The sequence below is a fragment of the Trematomus bernacchii genome, unplaced genomic scaffold, assembly GCF_902827165.1.
Source record: "Trematomus bernacchii unplaced genomic scaffold, fTreBer1.1, whole genome shotgun sequence".
Taxonomy (NCBI): Eukaryota; Metazoa; Chordata; class Actinopteri; order Perciformes; family Nototheniidae; genus Trematomus; species Trematomus bernacchii.
The window spans coordinates 5,203,923-5,217,873 of record NW_022987910.1 but is presented as its reverse complement, the minus strand read 5'-3'; the positions used below and the strand labels follow the sequence as shown (position 1 = coordinate 5,217,873).

The 13,951-nt window shown below is 38.9% G+C and overlaps 1 protein-coding gene and 2 long non-coding RNA genes across 3 annotated transcripts; all 3 read left to right on the top strand.

The window, feature by feature from the left end:
• Positions 1–1,209: 1,209 nt before the first annotated feature.
• On the top strand, positions 1,210–5,300 carry si:ch211-261a10.5 (potassium channel subfamily K member 13). Its single transcript, XM_034115380.1, has 3 exons — positions 1,210–1,546; positions 4,670–5,213; positions 5,297–5,300. The coding sequence occupies exons 1-3, from the start codon at positions 1,210–1,212 to the stop codon at positions 5,298–5,300; spliced, it is 885 nt and encodes a 294-aa protein (XP_033971271.1).
• A 397-nt stretch (positions 5,301–5,697) lies between these two features.
• LOC117470470 lies at positions 5,698–9,861 on the top strand. The gene is made up of 3 exons (XR_004554694.1): positions 5,698–5,754; positions 9,365–9,412; positions 9,735–9,861. It is a non-coding gene; the product is annotated as an uncharacterized LOC117470470 (long non-coding RNA).
• Positions 9,862–9,866: 5 nt separating this feature from the next.
• LOC117470471 lies at positions 9,867–11,488 on the top strand. Its single transcript, XR_004554695.1, has 3 exons — positions 9,867–9,891; positions 10,085–10,177; positions 11,096–11,488. It is a non-coding gene; the product is annotated as an uncharacterized LOC117470471 (long non-coding RNA).
• Positions 11,489–13,951: the final 2,463 nt, after the last annotated feature.

Sequence of the window (13,951 nt, the reverse complement as noted above, 5' to 3'; positions counted from 1 at the left end):
AGAAAATGTGCAAACAATAAAACATCATGCAAACAGCTGTCCCACTACCCAAAGTAAGACCTTAATGGGATTTATTTTGCTCAATGCAAGCAAACTTATGTTAATAAATAATTATTACAGTGTAAGACTCATGGGGCATGGCCTTTGCGACAGTATTTTATTTGTATGTATTTTACATATACAGTATATGGTGCCTCACAACTATTCTTTTGGTGTTTCAGTGTAAGATCACCATTTACAGTAATACTGAAATAATAGTTGTCTTGTTATAAATAACCATTGACTAATTGGTGTGACATTTAAAGTACTTGCTTTATATTGTGTTATTCCAGTAAGTTTCAGAGGAAGAAAAAGGGGTGTTCCTCTACATTGGGAAAACACCAAACATACCAGACATAATGGCAGCCGTTGAGATAAAACCGAAATACTTAACATGCCATTATGTATTACCTCATTTAATTAACCACAACTACTGATGTCCCACTCATGTTATGTTTGTCTTACACTTAAACTTGCAAACTTGCCTAAAACAATGGAGAAAACGGCTCAGTTGAATAGTTCTCCAATAGAAACACACTTATAAGGAACTGTTAAGTTTTGTGATTGAGATTCACACTTTCAAACTCAAACAGGATGCTTGAAATCTGATCAATTGGAAATATGTAGTGTTTGCACATTCTAAATATATTATGAAGTTCTCTTCTCAGAAAGAAAAAGAAGAGTCATAACTTGACACTAACAGTGAGCGTGGACCAGATTGCATAAGGACCAGTATATCTGATACAGACTCAGGCAGTAAACACATACTGTATATTGTCTGTGTTATGCTAGGTAGCAGGAGTGCATATGTTTGTGGCTCATAAAAAGAAGAGTCAAGATGGATTATTGAGCTGGTGATAAGCAGAAGCCATACATATACAAAGATCATTAAACCAGAGTTAATGCCACCTGTAGACCCAGACGCTGCCTTACTGACAGACTTTCAGTTGAGGAAACTGTTGCTGTGTAAGTAATGTGTTAAGTTGCTTTGAATATGCTAGAAGTGCATGGATGAGGTATAGAAAGGCAGAGACAAGAACTGGACTTACAATGTGCTCTCCTGTTTCACCATACTGATGGTGTCAATCAGCTGAGCAAATATCATCGCTCTTGATGCTGTTGCCTAGCATTTGACTTTACAGCACACAAAGAAGAAAAATCCACTCTACAATGAAGACATATTTCTCCTGCTGCTGCCCATCCCTGATCCCTAGCAGGGAAACTGCTCGCATCTCCTTGCTCTGTGCGCTCATTGCTCTTTACATGCTGGCTGGCGCTGCCTTATTTTCTTCCTTGGAGAGACCAGCAGAGCTAAAGGCTCACCAGCTCTGGGAAAGGAGGCTAAGAGACTTCAGCTATGAGCATAACATAAACCTTGAAGACCTGAAATCCCTGTTGTGTCACTATGAAGAGGCCAGGACTGCAGGCATCAGGGCAGAACAAGGCAGAGCTCTATGGGATATACACGGTGCCTTCTACTTTGTGGGAACAGTAGTCTCCACCATTGGTGAGTCAAGAAGAATATGAGGTATACCTGGAATAAAGTATGAAAAATGGTAACATCAGCTGATTAATCCACAATTTATCAATTATCTTTCCAGTGTTCTGCACAACATCATTTTCATCAATGTTTTTTTTTTTAAATCACGCAACATATAATGTGGCTTAGCAGATTATTTTTGTCAGATGAATGTCCAGTCTTTCAAAATGCAATATGAAATATAACACGGTTCGTTTTACTGTTAATTGCTAAGTGCAACACCTATTATTCTGACTACTGCAGCCAACATTTTTATGCCACACAAATCAAAGTCAAAGTCAAAGTCATAGTCACCTTTATTGTCAATCTCAACATATGTTTGTACACACAGAAAGATCGAAATACTGTTTCCCACAGTCCCGAGGTCTAAAATAACACACAACAATAGCAATTGACAAACCAACAGATAAGAGAAAGGCCAATTGTTCAGCACTTCCTGACACAGAGATGATCCCTTTATGACCAAGCCATACCATGTTCATGCAAAATAAATCATCTACAATTACATACAATTAACTAATCCTATGAACTGAATTAGAAAGGACACATTAAGCCATATTGATTTGGGGAGGCATACAGGGGGGAGTTGTTTTTAAACTCAATCAATCCAAATCCATATTCTACCTTAACCTGTAGAGGACAAACATGTTCTCAAGATAAAAATGAAACAAGCCTCATCTCTGAGAATCAATTTACAGACTTATAATTGTATCTACTATCTTTAGTCCCTCTCTGTCACTGTGGAAACCAAGCGACAGATGGCACAGAGCCCTGGCCAATTTCCTTCTAACAACAACTTCCATATTTACTGACTGCAATCAGGATACTATGTGACACTAAAACACATCCTGACAAACTTTTTTCCCCACAATCAAATACTTTACTTTTCACATGACTCATGGCTTTGGCAGATATATTTTCCTTCCTCTAGACCACTGACCAAAACAAATACCGAAAGTATCTTTTCACATAGAAACGGAATAAACTTCACATGTGGTTCTCCTGGTCCACCCAATAAAGACATTTCCTGACGTTGATATGACGTGCAAAACTTGGGTAGGGAACAATCAGCCCAATGTTTCAACTCTCTTCCAATAAAAATATTGGCAGCATGTCAATCCCCTCTCCTCCCCTCTTCTCAACTGCTTTTCTATTCCTCCTAGCTGAAAGATCCTGTTGTACGAAAAACAGCAAATATATCTTTAAATATCTCTCAGTGAAAATGTTTACCTGTCAGTGGTGCCAAAGGAAATAATAATGTGGATAGGATATGGTAGCAGTAGGATAACATGGTGGGCTACCGCCGTCATTGCTGATCATACAGTAGTAGCATGCAAAGATTGGAAGTTCTGTTATTGCAGCACTCCAGTGATCTATCCCTGTCAGTGTTGTTGTAGCAGTGTTGTTGTGAAATCCACATGGATTTTTGAAATGTGTTATATACATACTGTATATATGAATACAGGAGAACATATGCAGGTCTCTGTGTGGCCTGTGCCCTCTGTGTACATTAATAGTCCAATTGGCCTTTTCAGTGTTCCAATACCTCATTGACTCTCGGATGTCCTCCAGACCTGCCACTCCCAGAAAGGCCATCACAAGTTTAAGAGGATAGAGTGGATGAAACCACAGGAACAGACACACGTGGTCAAGGATATGAGTAATATTTGTTTTACAAGGAGGATGTTAGAGTAAGCCATAGTTTTATGGGTCGAGGTGAAGTTACTTTGAATACCTAACCCAGTCTCACGGCATTTTGTGTTATCGTCATAAAATGGGAAAATCGTGTTGGTGAACACAAATCAATAGATTACATTTCGTGACTATAACACAAAATGCCGTGATACTGGGTTGGATTACCTGCTGTCAGAGGTGGAAGAAGTACTCATATCTTGTACTTAAGTAAAAGTAGAAACACCACAATCTTGGAATACTCTGTTACAAGTAAAAGGCCTGCAATGCAAATGTTTCTCAAGTAAAAGTCTTAGAATCAAAATATACTAAAAATACCAAAAGTAAAATTATGCAGATTGTCCCATTTTCTAATACTATGTTTTGCTTACAATTATTGATGCATTAATGTGTTTATCACAGCTGGTAAACATGTAGGTACATCTAATTACTTTATATACTGCAGGATAGCTTATGAATGTTACTCCAGGTCTGACCAAAGTCTTATTTAGGTATTAATTATATTTCATATCATAGATCTTCAAAGGAACCTAGTGTATGAAATAAATGTAGTGGAGTAAAAATACACGATTAAGCTCTGAATTGTAGTGGGGAGAACAATTAAAATACTGAAGTAAAGTACTATCTCAAAATTGCACTTAAGTAGTGTACTTGGGTAAATGTACTTGTAAAATGTTTTTAACAGATAAGTTTGTCTTAAATATTAAATAGATGCTTTACAGCAGCTGTTGAATTGTTTTGGGGTAAAGGTCACAACGTCACAGACATTAATACAATTCTACCTCCTTGGGGGATTGGGGGATTGGTGAATTCCAGTAGAATCCGGTCATTAATAATACAAGAACAAACCCAAAGGGGAAGGAGGGAAGGAGGGAAGTCAAAACCCCCGCCACGACTTCTGCTACTTGACAAAGTTCAATATATCACACGGTCTCATTTGACCAAGGTCAATTATGGTTCAAGGGAACTTGTAGGAAGCGTAAACACTTTTATGGCCAAAAAAATATACTAGGCTTTTATGGGTTTTTTTTATGCACACCAGCATAAAAGTGTAACTTTGCCAGGTGCATCCTTTTATTCTTAAGCACATTAAATAAATCATTTATAACCGGCCAGAAAAAAAAAAATATGCAGGGCAATAGGACATATATACATCAAAGTTCTTCAGTGTTTTCTCATCTCATAGTAAAAAGTAAAAAGGCAGGTGATTTCTTGTTTTAAATATTACATAGTAAAACTATCTACCATCCTAATATTGCCAAAATTCACTTGCTAGGCCATGGCGTAACACAACACATTTTACAGTGGTAAAAATACAATTCTATGTGCAAGGACATTAATGGTATGATAGTGTCTGTAATTGCAGATGAGAGCTTTAACCATAAATGTTTCTTTTAGGGTTCGGAGTGACAGCCCCGATCACTGTTACGGGGAAGGCCTTGCTCGTTCTCTATGGGTTGCTGGGCTGCTCGGCTACCATACTCTTCTTCAATCTCTTCCTGGAGAGAGTCATAACAATGCTAAGCTTGCTTATATTTAGGTGTCACAGAAGGAGAATCGAACACAGTGGACTGCAGGGCCGAACCAGTGAAGATGACAGAAATGAAGACTGGAAACCATCTGTATACCAAGTCACATTCATCCTTTTTGTAGCTGTCCTGCTGGTTGCTTGTGGGGCTGCCTCTCTCTATTCAGTCATGGAGGGCTGGACTTACACACAGTCCCTTTACTTCTGCTTTGTAGCGTTCAGCACAGTGGGCTTTGGGGATTTTGTTAGTGGCCAGAGAGAGCACCATGAGGACACATGGGCATACCAGGTTGCAAACTGTCTCCTGATGCTCTTGGGAGTGTGCTGCACTTATTCCCTCTTTAACACCATCTCTGTGATCATCAAACAGGGTTTGGACTGGATGCTGAGAACACTGGCCTGGGTGTTTGGCAGGTTTCGCCAAAATATGCTGCAACTCAGACCACTACTCAAACTCTGTTTTTCTGACTCTGAGCCTCCTATATGTTATTGTGAAGATGACACTGTGAATGGTAAACAGGTGCAAGCTACCCCTAGTTCAGGCCATGGCATGATGTGGCACTACTGTGTACACAATGCTATTGGTAAGTGCCTTTGTGACAAGACTCAAGTGGAAACCGTGTGCCACACACTCTTAGAAATGAAATATGGATGTTGTTTGCATTAATTGCTTTTTTTATATTGAAACTACTAAGTAAATGCACTTTTTACAATTAAATCAAGAGACTTTAATTGCATTTATGTAAAAGTTCAAAGTTTTGGGATTACATTACCATGTTGTGTTGTATTTAAATGGTAAAGTTATTTAAAACGCACTGATTGTCCCAAAGTGCTTGCCGTACTTTCTCAGCACATGCGCTGTAAGACCGGGGACATTTGTCATTTGAATCCTGTATCACTGTGAGATGACAGAACCGCATTTTTTCCCTTTCCTGTGCCATCCTGCGATGTTATGGTAAGTTTCTTAAATATTAACATATATTAAACACAAACGGTCCATGAAATACAAAAGTTGATGTGTATTTTTGATTTCCCTGCTACCAACTGTATACTTTGATGATAGATTTGAAAAGCGGTGCAGCCTAGCTAACAGCTAGCTAACAGCTAGCTTAACGATCACTTTTTAATTATGTTCCCTTGCACTTAAAAGTGTTAGAATATGTCACAAAAGAGGTGACATTTCAAGCTTTGTCTGTATAAGTCAATCGTTATGTATTTAATGATTTTAGCTTGATGTGGTTATAATAGTAATGTTAGCTCTTACCAAAAGTAAGTGGACACGTTTTTTCCCTCCTTTTTTTTAAATTTTTTTTTTTAAATGTGCTTGATTTAAAGATTTGAGAGCCTGGTTGCAAACATCTCCAGTGCCAAGAAGGTCATAGTCGGTTAAGGTCTTCTAAGTCTATTAAAAATAACTTCAATCAAGTGTAACGCCCTGAGGGAGGTTTTTTTTGTTCAATTGTAAAGCTTATTTGGAAGAAATAAAATCCCATCTGTGCACTGTACTGTTGCGTCAGCCGGAGCCGTGCCTGGTCGTTACGTTAATTATGTCGGCCAGGAATATCAAAGTGTGAATTATTTAAAGCATGTACAGGAACACACTCAACAAGCACATCTTCCATTAAGACAGCTCTTAAATAGACACGTAATTCACCCGAAAACGTGTTTCTTTATAATAATCAGAGAGAGAGAGCAAGATTAAATAGTGGCAGGTACTTCAGCCGCAGATGCCACTATTTGCTGAGACAACTGCGGCTGCTGAAGGGGTGTTACTCTGGGTGCCGAGCCAAGCGAATGTGTGTGGCAGTTGCCACTTACCTGCCGTGGCAACTGCTTGTGTTTAAACAGTTATTTATCGTGGAAAAGTATTTCCATGTTCTGCTACTCTGTAATTCTACTCAATTACATTTCAGTGGGAAATATTGTACTTTTACAACACTACATTTATTTGACACTTGTAGTTACCTTTTTAGATAATGTTTATATTCATATACATGTACTACTAATTTACTCGGTTCTTTCCAAAATATGCTCTATATTAACAAATCACAACATTAAAAAAATCTTGTATATATGTAGATTTTTTATTATAAGAACATTCATTTTTATTCTATGATGCAACCCTTTTACAAAAGGCTTTCTGCACAAAGTACTTTTTCTTTTGATACTTTATTATATTTGGCTAATAACACTTTGGAACTTTACCTTAAGTATTATTTTGAACTTGGGACTATAGCAAGTAATGGAGTATTTATACTTTTACTTTAGTACAGGATCTGAGTACTTTTTCCACCACTGCTTAAAGCTCCCATGTCATGCTTTTCCGGTTATTACCCGTCCCCTTGTGTGTTATGAAGGTTTTTATGCATGTAAACGGTGTGCAGAGTCAAAACCCTCAAAGTACACCCTGTAGCGAGTAAAACTCTAACACAGAAAATACCTCCCCAAAACGCCTCGTTGGAGATACGTCACTGCCCATTTGAGTCTTCCATTTAGTTCCGGGTACCGCCTGATGTCATGCGGTACCCGGAACGAAATGGACCAATACCCGAAGAGCTATGGCCACACCAGCAGCGGCGTGTTCCTCCTCCAGAGGTTCGAAGAAACCGGCATTTCACAGACGAAAGCCTTCCAAAACATTGCCCAGTTTGAGGCCGATATGCACAGCTTGTTTGGACCGTTTGGAGCAGGGGAAGATCTGGGTATACAACCTGTAAGTTTTGCATTGTATTTGTGTATTTATCAAACAAGACTGTTTAAATGTGTAAACTGTGTTGGAACTGCTAAGCCATTGACACAGTGCTAACTGTTGCTAACTAAGTTGCTAGAGTTTCCATATATCAAACTCTAATATCAGCAGATGGCCTGTGCATACATGTATCTCATAGCAGGAGAATGTCTGCATTCACACACAAAATACCTATTGAGCAGTATACTCCGGGTGATTTGCCGTCAGCAGCGAAACCGTAATTACATTATAAGCTGCGTAGCGATCTAACACACGGAGCTAGAGCTAGTTTTGGTCAGAAAAACATTTTTGTGATGCTACGTTGCTAGCGTTTAAATATATCAACTACAATGTCAGCAAGATGGCCTTACATGTTTGTCATGGCAGGAGAATGTCTGCAGTCACACACACGGAATACTCATACAGTATAACTGTACTGTGATTTACCGTACATTGTGACCGTACATATACTGCATGTAGCTAACGAGGCTAGCTGTATGCTAGCGCAAAACAATGTATTCATGCAAGTTACATTGTATGACCGGAACGTAGCAGAATACCCGTATACGATTGCAATTATAAACACGTTATTGCTAGCCTAATATGAACACTAGCTTTTGTTCATAGTAGGTTTTATTACACTGCATTATAGTTGCCTTTCCTCCAAGTACGTTCATATCGTGTTAGCTACCAAGGTAAACAAAGCTAGGTTAGCATATTAGCAGGCAAGCTGTTCATTACACAACTACTACTAACGAATCTAAAAACAACTAAGTTTCTCTAATATTTTGTGATTTGCATTTGATTTCGTCCAGCCAGATCCTGGCGGACAATCCATGACGGGGAAGGGATTCTACTACTACTGAGGGTGCTAAAAGGCACCGCACCGACTGTGCGCAGGCAAGATGCGAGGAGGAGGAATGAATGATATACCGTGTATATATGTATATTTATGTTCATTTTGTACATTTCTAAAAATAAAGTTTAATGGAAATACTTAGTAGGCCTATCCTTTCTTCCCTGAATTCATATATAGCAAACCATGATTTGATTTCTCATCAAACAGTAGTAGTTTATAACGGGTAAAAATAACTTACTCTTTGTTATGAGAGTAGCTCGTAGGCCACAACGGAAAGACAAGGAGACATACACGAGTTTACAAAACCACGGCACATTTATTGTGGTAAATGCAGATAGGTGGTTGAGAGGATCGCAGAGTTAGTCTTCCTGCAGCCGCTTTGGAGAGAGACTGGGGCCGTAGTGTCCGGAGGTGTCCGTGATCGTGCTGATTAGCCTCTTCAGCTCCACCCCATCGTAAGACAAAGGCCCTGAGGCCGTCACACTCTTCTATAACAACAGTTAAAAATATATATGTATATAAAATATACCGCTGTACCGACGCCATGATAAGACTGATGTTACGCTGAGAGCAGCCGGGAAAAGCACTGACATGGGCGCAGCCTCTCTGGTGGTTGACTAATCAGAACGAGTGGCCGAGCTGACCAATCGGAGCACACTAGGCTCACAGGGAGGGGGGGGCAAGAGCTCCAACGAGTCGTTTAGTGGAGAAAGTGAATACTGCTGAATACACATGCTTGACAGAGATGCTGTATGCGAAACCAATGTGAGTTTGGAAAATTGCACAGTATAAATCTATTTTAGTATACCTCAACAATGTAATTATGATCAGTGGAAATGGCCATGACATGGGCCCTTTAAGATCCAGTAATGGGTTGCTATATCCTGCACCTCACACCCTGAATTATGTTAATGGCTGCAATAATAGTTGTTATTTACAATACATTTGGATCATTAACACATTTCTCTTTTTCTCTAGGTTTTGAATGTGGAGATGCAAACAGTGTACTGAGACTCAATCTACAAGGTACCAATTACTGAAGCACTATAAATTAAAACACGGCCATTTTGGTCAGAGACACCCATATCCATGCACATACTATGAATGCCCATGCTCTTTCAAAACATGGAATGCTCTTAAAACACATTTAAGTAGATGTCATGTTGAATCTTTACCTGTATTAAGTGCAGAGCTATTTTAATAGATGCACATGTATAAGAAAAGAACCTCAGCTGAAATTCTTTGTTTGGTTTACACCAGTAGATGTCCTGTCCTTTCTGCTATGACACTTGATGGATATTATTAGCTTTAAACAAAACATTTGAACCTGTATCACAATGTGTTGCAGGTAAACGCAGAATTCACCCGCATCACCACCGTTCCGCTGCTGCCTACCTTCATGTCTCAACTGGATCGCCATTCGTCTCAGTTGATGAAGGTTTTCAAAAAGAAGGGGGGAACAGCAGGACGCAATTTGGGCCCTGATCATGGCAGCCATGGACAAGGTATGTAGTTGTAATAAATTGTGTAGTTTGGGCACTGCAACACCATATTCTCTTTATCTCTCTCTCTTGTTGTCCCTCTCATATAAATATATTTTAACCTCTCTGACCCCCTTTCTTTGACTTGCCAAAAATCAGCACACAAGCATAATCAGTATTCTTGTGTGAAGATTTTGAAAATGTGTTTGTCCCTCAGGATCCCACAGTTGAAACACGACGGGACTGTGTCCTTAAAGCGCTCTGCGTCTACTTGAATGAAAGTTCCGAGAGCTTCATAAAGGAATATTTGGTAAGTTGAAACATAGCCAAACACAGATATATATATATATATATATATATATATATACACCTGAACATCAGCAGGAGAGGACTCTTTAAAGTAGAGACACTACATACTGATATACACCTGATCAGCAGCAGGAGAGGACTCTTTAAAGTAGAGACACTACATACTGATATACACCTGATCAGCAGCAGGAGAGGACTCTTTAAAGTAGAGACACTACATACTGATATACACCTGAACATCAGCAGGAGAGGACTCTTTAAAGTAGAGACACTACATACTGATATACACCTAAACATCAGCAGGAGAGGACTCTTTAAAGTAGAGACACTACATACTGATATACTCCTGAACATCAGCAGGAGAGGACTCTTTAAAGTAGAGACACTACATACTGATATACACCTGAGCATCAGCAGGAGAGGACTCTTTAAAGTAGAGACACTACATACTGATATACACCTGAACATCAGCAGGAGAGGACTCTTTAAAGTAGAGACACTACATACTGATATACACCTGAACATCAGCAGGAGAGGACTCTTTAAAGTAGAGACACTACATACTGATATACACCTGAACATCAGCAGGAGAGGACTCTTTAAAGTAGAGACACTACATACTGATATACACCTGAACATCAGCAGGAGAGGACTCTTTAAAGTAGAGACACTCCATACTAATTTGAACCTGAACATTTGCATAATATGTCCTCTTTAAATAAAAATAATTGAATTTGTTTTTTATTCAAAGTATTTGCTGCTACTTTGGTTATATTGTTCATGTACATTTACAACTACATGTATTTATTTACAATGGATCCAATAAAAGGATTTGCTCATTTGTTTCATATTATAAAATGATGTGTGTCAGGGTTCTCATACTGATAATCATGAATACTATGTTCTAATCCCACTTTAGGATGTTGAACTTGCAACAACCCAAATGGAGCCAATGGTATTGAGACTCTATCTCGTGAAACACGAAGGAGCAGAACCCGGGGAACCACTTGCGGATGTTGGATGATGGACCATCATCGAGGGTGTTGGAGTGCTGCGAGAGCTGAAATACTTGGCAAATGGATGGGCAGTATTGCTTGGACTGATTTACAGCCTCAATCTGAGCTACCCCAAGGACCTGAAACATACATTTGAATTCATTCAAAAAGTATTGATGGGGTTGGATGGCAACAGACTGTCAACCAAGGTGCAGGTTCTGAAAAACAGATTACAAGAGTAATCCCAAGGACAAAATACTGTGACAGAGATAACGTCCAGTTCATTTCCATCTCGGTACATTCTCTCACACACACACACACACACCACACCACACCACACCACACACACACACACACACACACACACACACACACACACACACACACACACACACACACACACACACACACACACACACACACACACACACACACACACACACACACACACACACACAGAGAGACACCACAAACACATAGACACACACAGACACACACCACACACAGAGAGACACACCCACACACACAGACACTCACAATTGTATTTCTGCTTTGAAAGTTCAAGACATATGTTCATGTGTATAACAGAGGCAAAGATCTACTGTAACACATTATGTGCTTGAGCAATATTATGTGATGCGTTTCATCTAAGTGTTTGGAAAGACATAAAAACACCATACTTCATAGTAAAGTTGCATTTTATAAAATGTTCAGATAATAAGTCATTATTGTAGCTTTTCAGCCCACATGTTAACTTCTTGAGTCACTCGTGTTTCTCATCACTGTCAAGTTCAGCAGCTGTCATGGGTTTTTTACGCAAAGAGCTTTAAAATTCTAATATGTGCACCTACCACAAATGGGCTGTTGGAGTTAAGTGTTTTTTTGTTGTTGAATTGTTGTGGCAATTCAGATGGTTGTTTGCAAAATGCAATGTTATAAGTGTAAAATGAACATTTAAAATAAAGTGAGCGGAATACAAATTACTGAGTTGGAGTCATTTGAATTACTTATATTGATAGAGCAATTTGGATTAAATGATGTTAAGTGCAAATAACACAATCCTACAACATAAATGGAACTAATTTGTGTTAAGTAATTACAACCTAACTGTGTTAGGTAAATCAGTGCAAACTTTAAGTAAATACAACATAATTGTGTTAAGTAAAAACAACAATTTAAGTAAATTCAACATAACTGTTAAGCAAATACAACATAACTGTATGATGTAGCATTTAATTAAGATGCTTTGGTAAGATTTACTTAAATGCAAGAAGTAAATATTAGTTTACTAGTCTGTTTCCTATTTACTTAGCCTTGTTACGTGCAGCCGGTTGACATAACTAGATTAAGTAAATCTAACATCATTTCTTTGAGTGCAGAGAGATAGACAGAGGAATCTCTGAAAAACAGGAACAGGATAATTGTCGAGAGGAATTCAATCCACTGCCTACCCGGTTAAATTAAAATAATTCTAAAAGATAATATCAATAAACAGACCGATTGAAGTTTGAATTTTGTCTGTTGGAGATTTAGCTTAATGCTAAAGCTATGTGGTGTTTTAACTCCCGGGAATTACCTGGCTGACCAGCTATACTGTGTGGATACAATACCATTTGTGTTGTTGTTTCAATGAAGATTAGGTAGGCTCGTTATCAGGTGCAGAATAATACAATCCATGTATTCTATATTGTTGTGCATCGTAAAAGAAGAGTCCATTTCCATTCAGATTTCATTCAGACAAACAATCGTTGCGATACTTTAACACTCGCGCTAAGGTGGTCAAAAACCATATGCGCTTCTGGGGTCAGACACACCCAATCATATGACATGATACACCTTATACCTGTGCCCCGAATTCTGGTACTCTCTGACAAGAAGCAACCATAATAGTCAAAAACGTAAAGGAAATAAATCAAGAGTTCCATCCTTTGCGTGTTCATTATGAACACCTGTTGCAGAAGCCTGATGGAATAACCTTATGAACTAAGTTATCAGTGTGATGGAAACTTCTGAAGCAATGGAGACAGGACTCAGAGAGACACGGGGAGAGCAGGAACATTGATGGCAAACACTGATGGTTTATTTGGAGCTTCGGCCGGAGAATTCACAAGACATGTGCTGTGCCACGAGTTGACATAGCGGTTGCCAAACCAATTCTGAAGATCTCTACCCCAGACCCCTGTATTTAACTAGTTCTGAGAGAATAATCAACATTGTGCATAACAAGATAAAGAACTATAACACCTCTATCAGCTGACACCAACAGGCAGGAATAGGGAGACAAAACACTGAGAGCACAGCAGCCCAAGGTGGCAGGCCTGTGCTCAGCGAGGGCAGTACTAACTAATAAACTGGGTCAAAGTTATGGGCCTAGGAAAATATTTACAGTTAGTAGATGCATCTGTCCTTTACATTACATTACATTGCATTTAGCTGACGCTTTTATCCAAAGCGACTTACAATAAGTACATTCGACCAGGAAGATACAAACTTGAAGAAAACAGAATCATATAAGTACATCAGGTTTCATAGAGCCAAAACATTTCAAGTGCTACTCAACTGGCTTTAGATAAGCCAGTCCTTTATTAGTATATAAGTGCTTTGTTAGCAGTTCTTTGTTAGTAATTCTATCGCTCGAAGTGGAGTCGAAAGAGACTCTACTTTACTTAAAATACATACTGTCGTCATCAAAGTGTTCAAGTAATTGTTTCCTGCTAGCGCATTCAGTACATCCACTACAGAAGGCGTAAAGAATGCAAAGAAGGACTTCTTGTAACCCG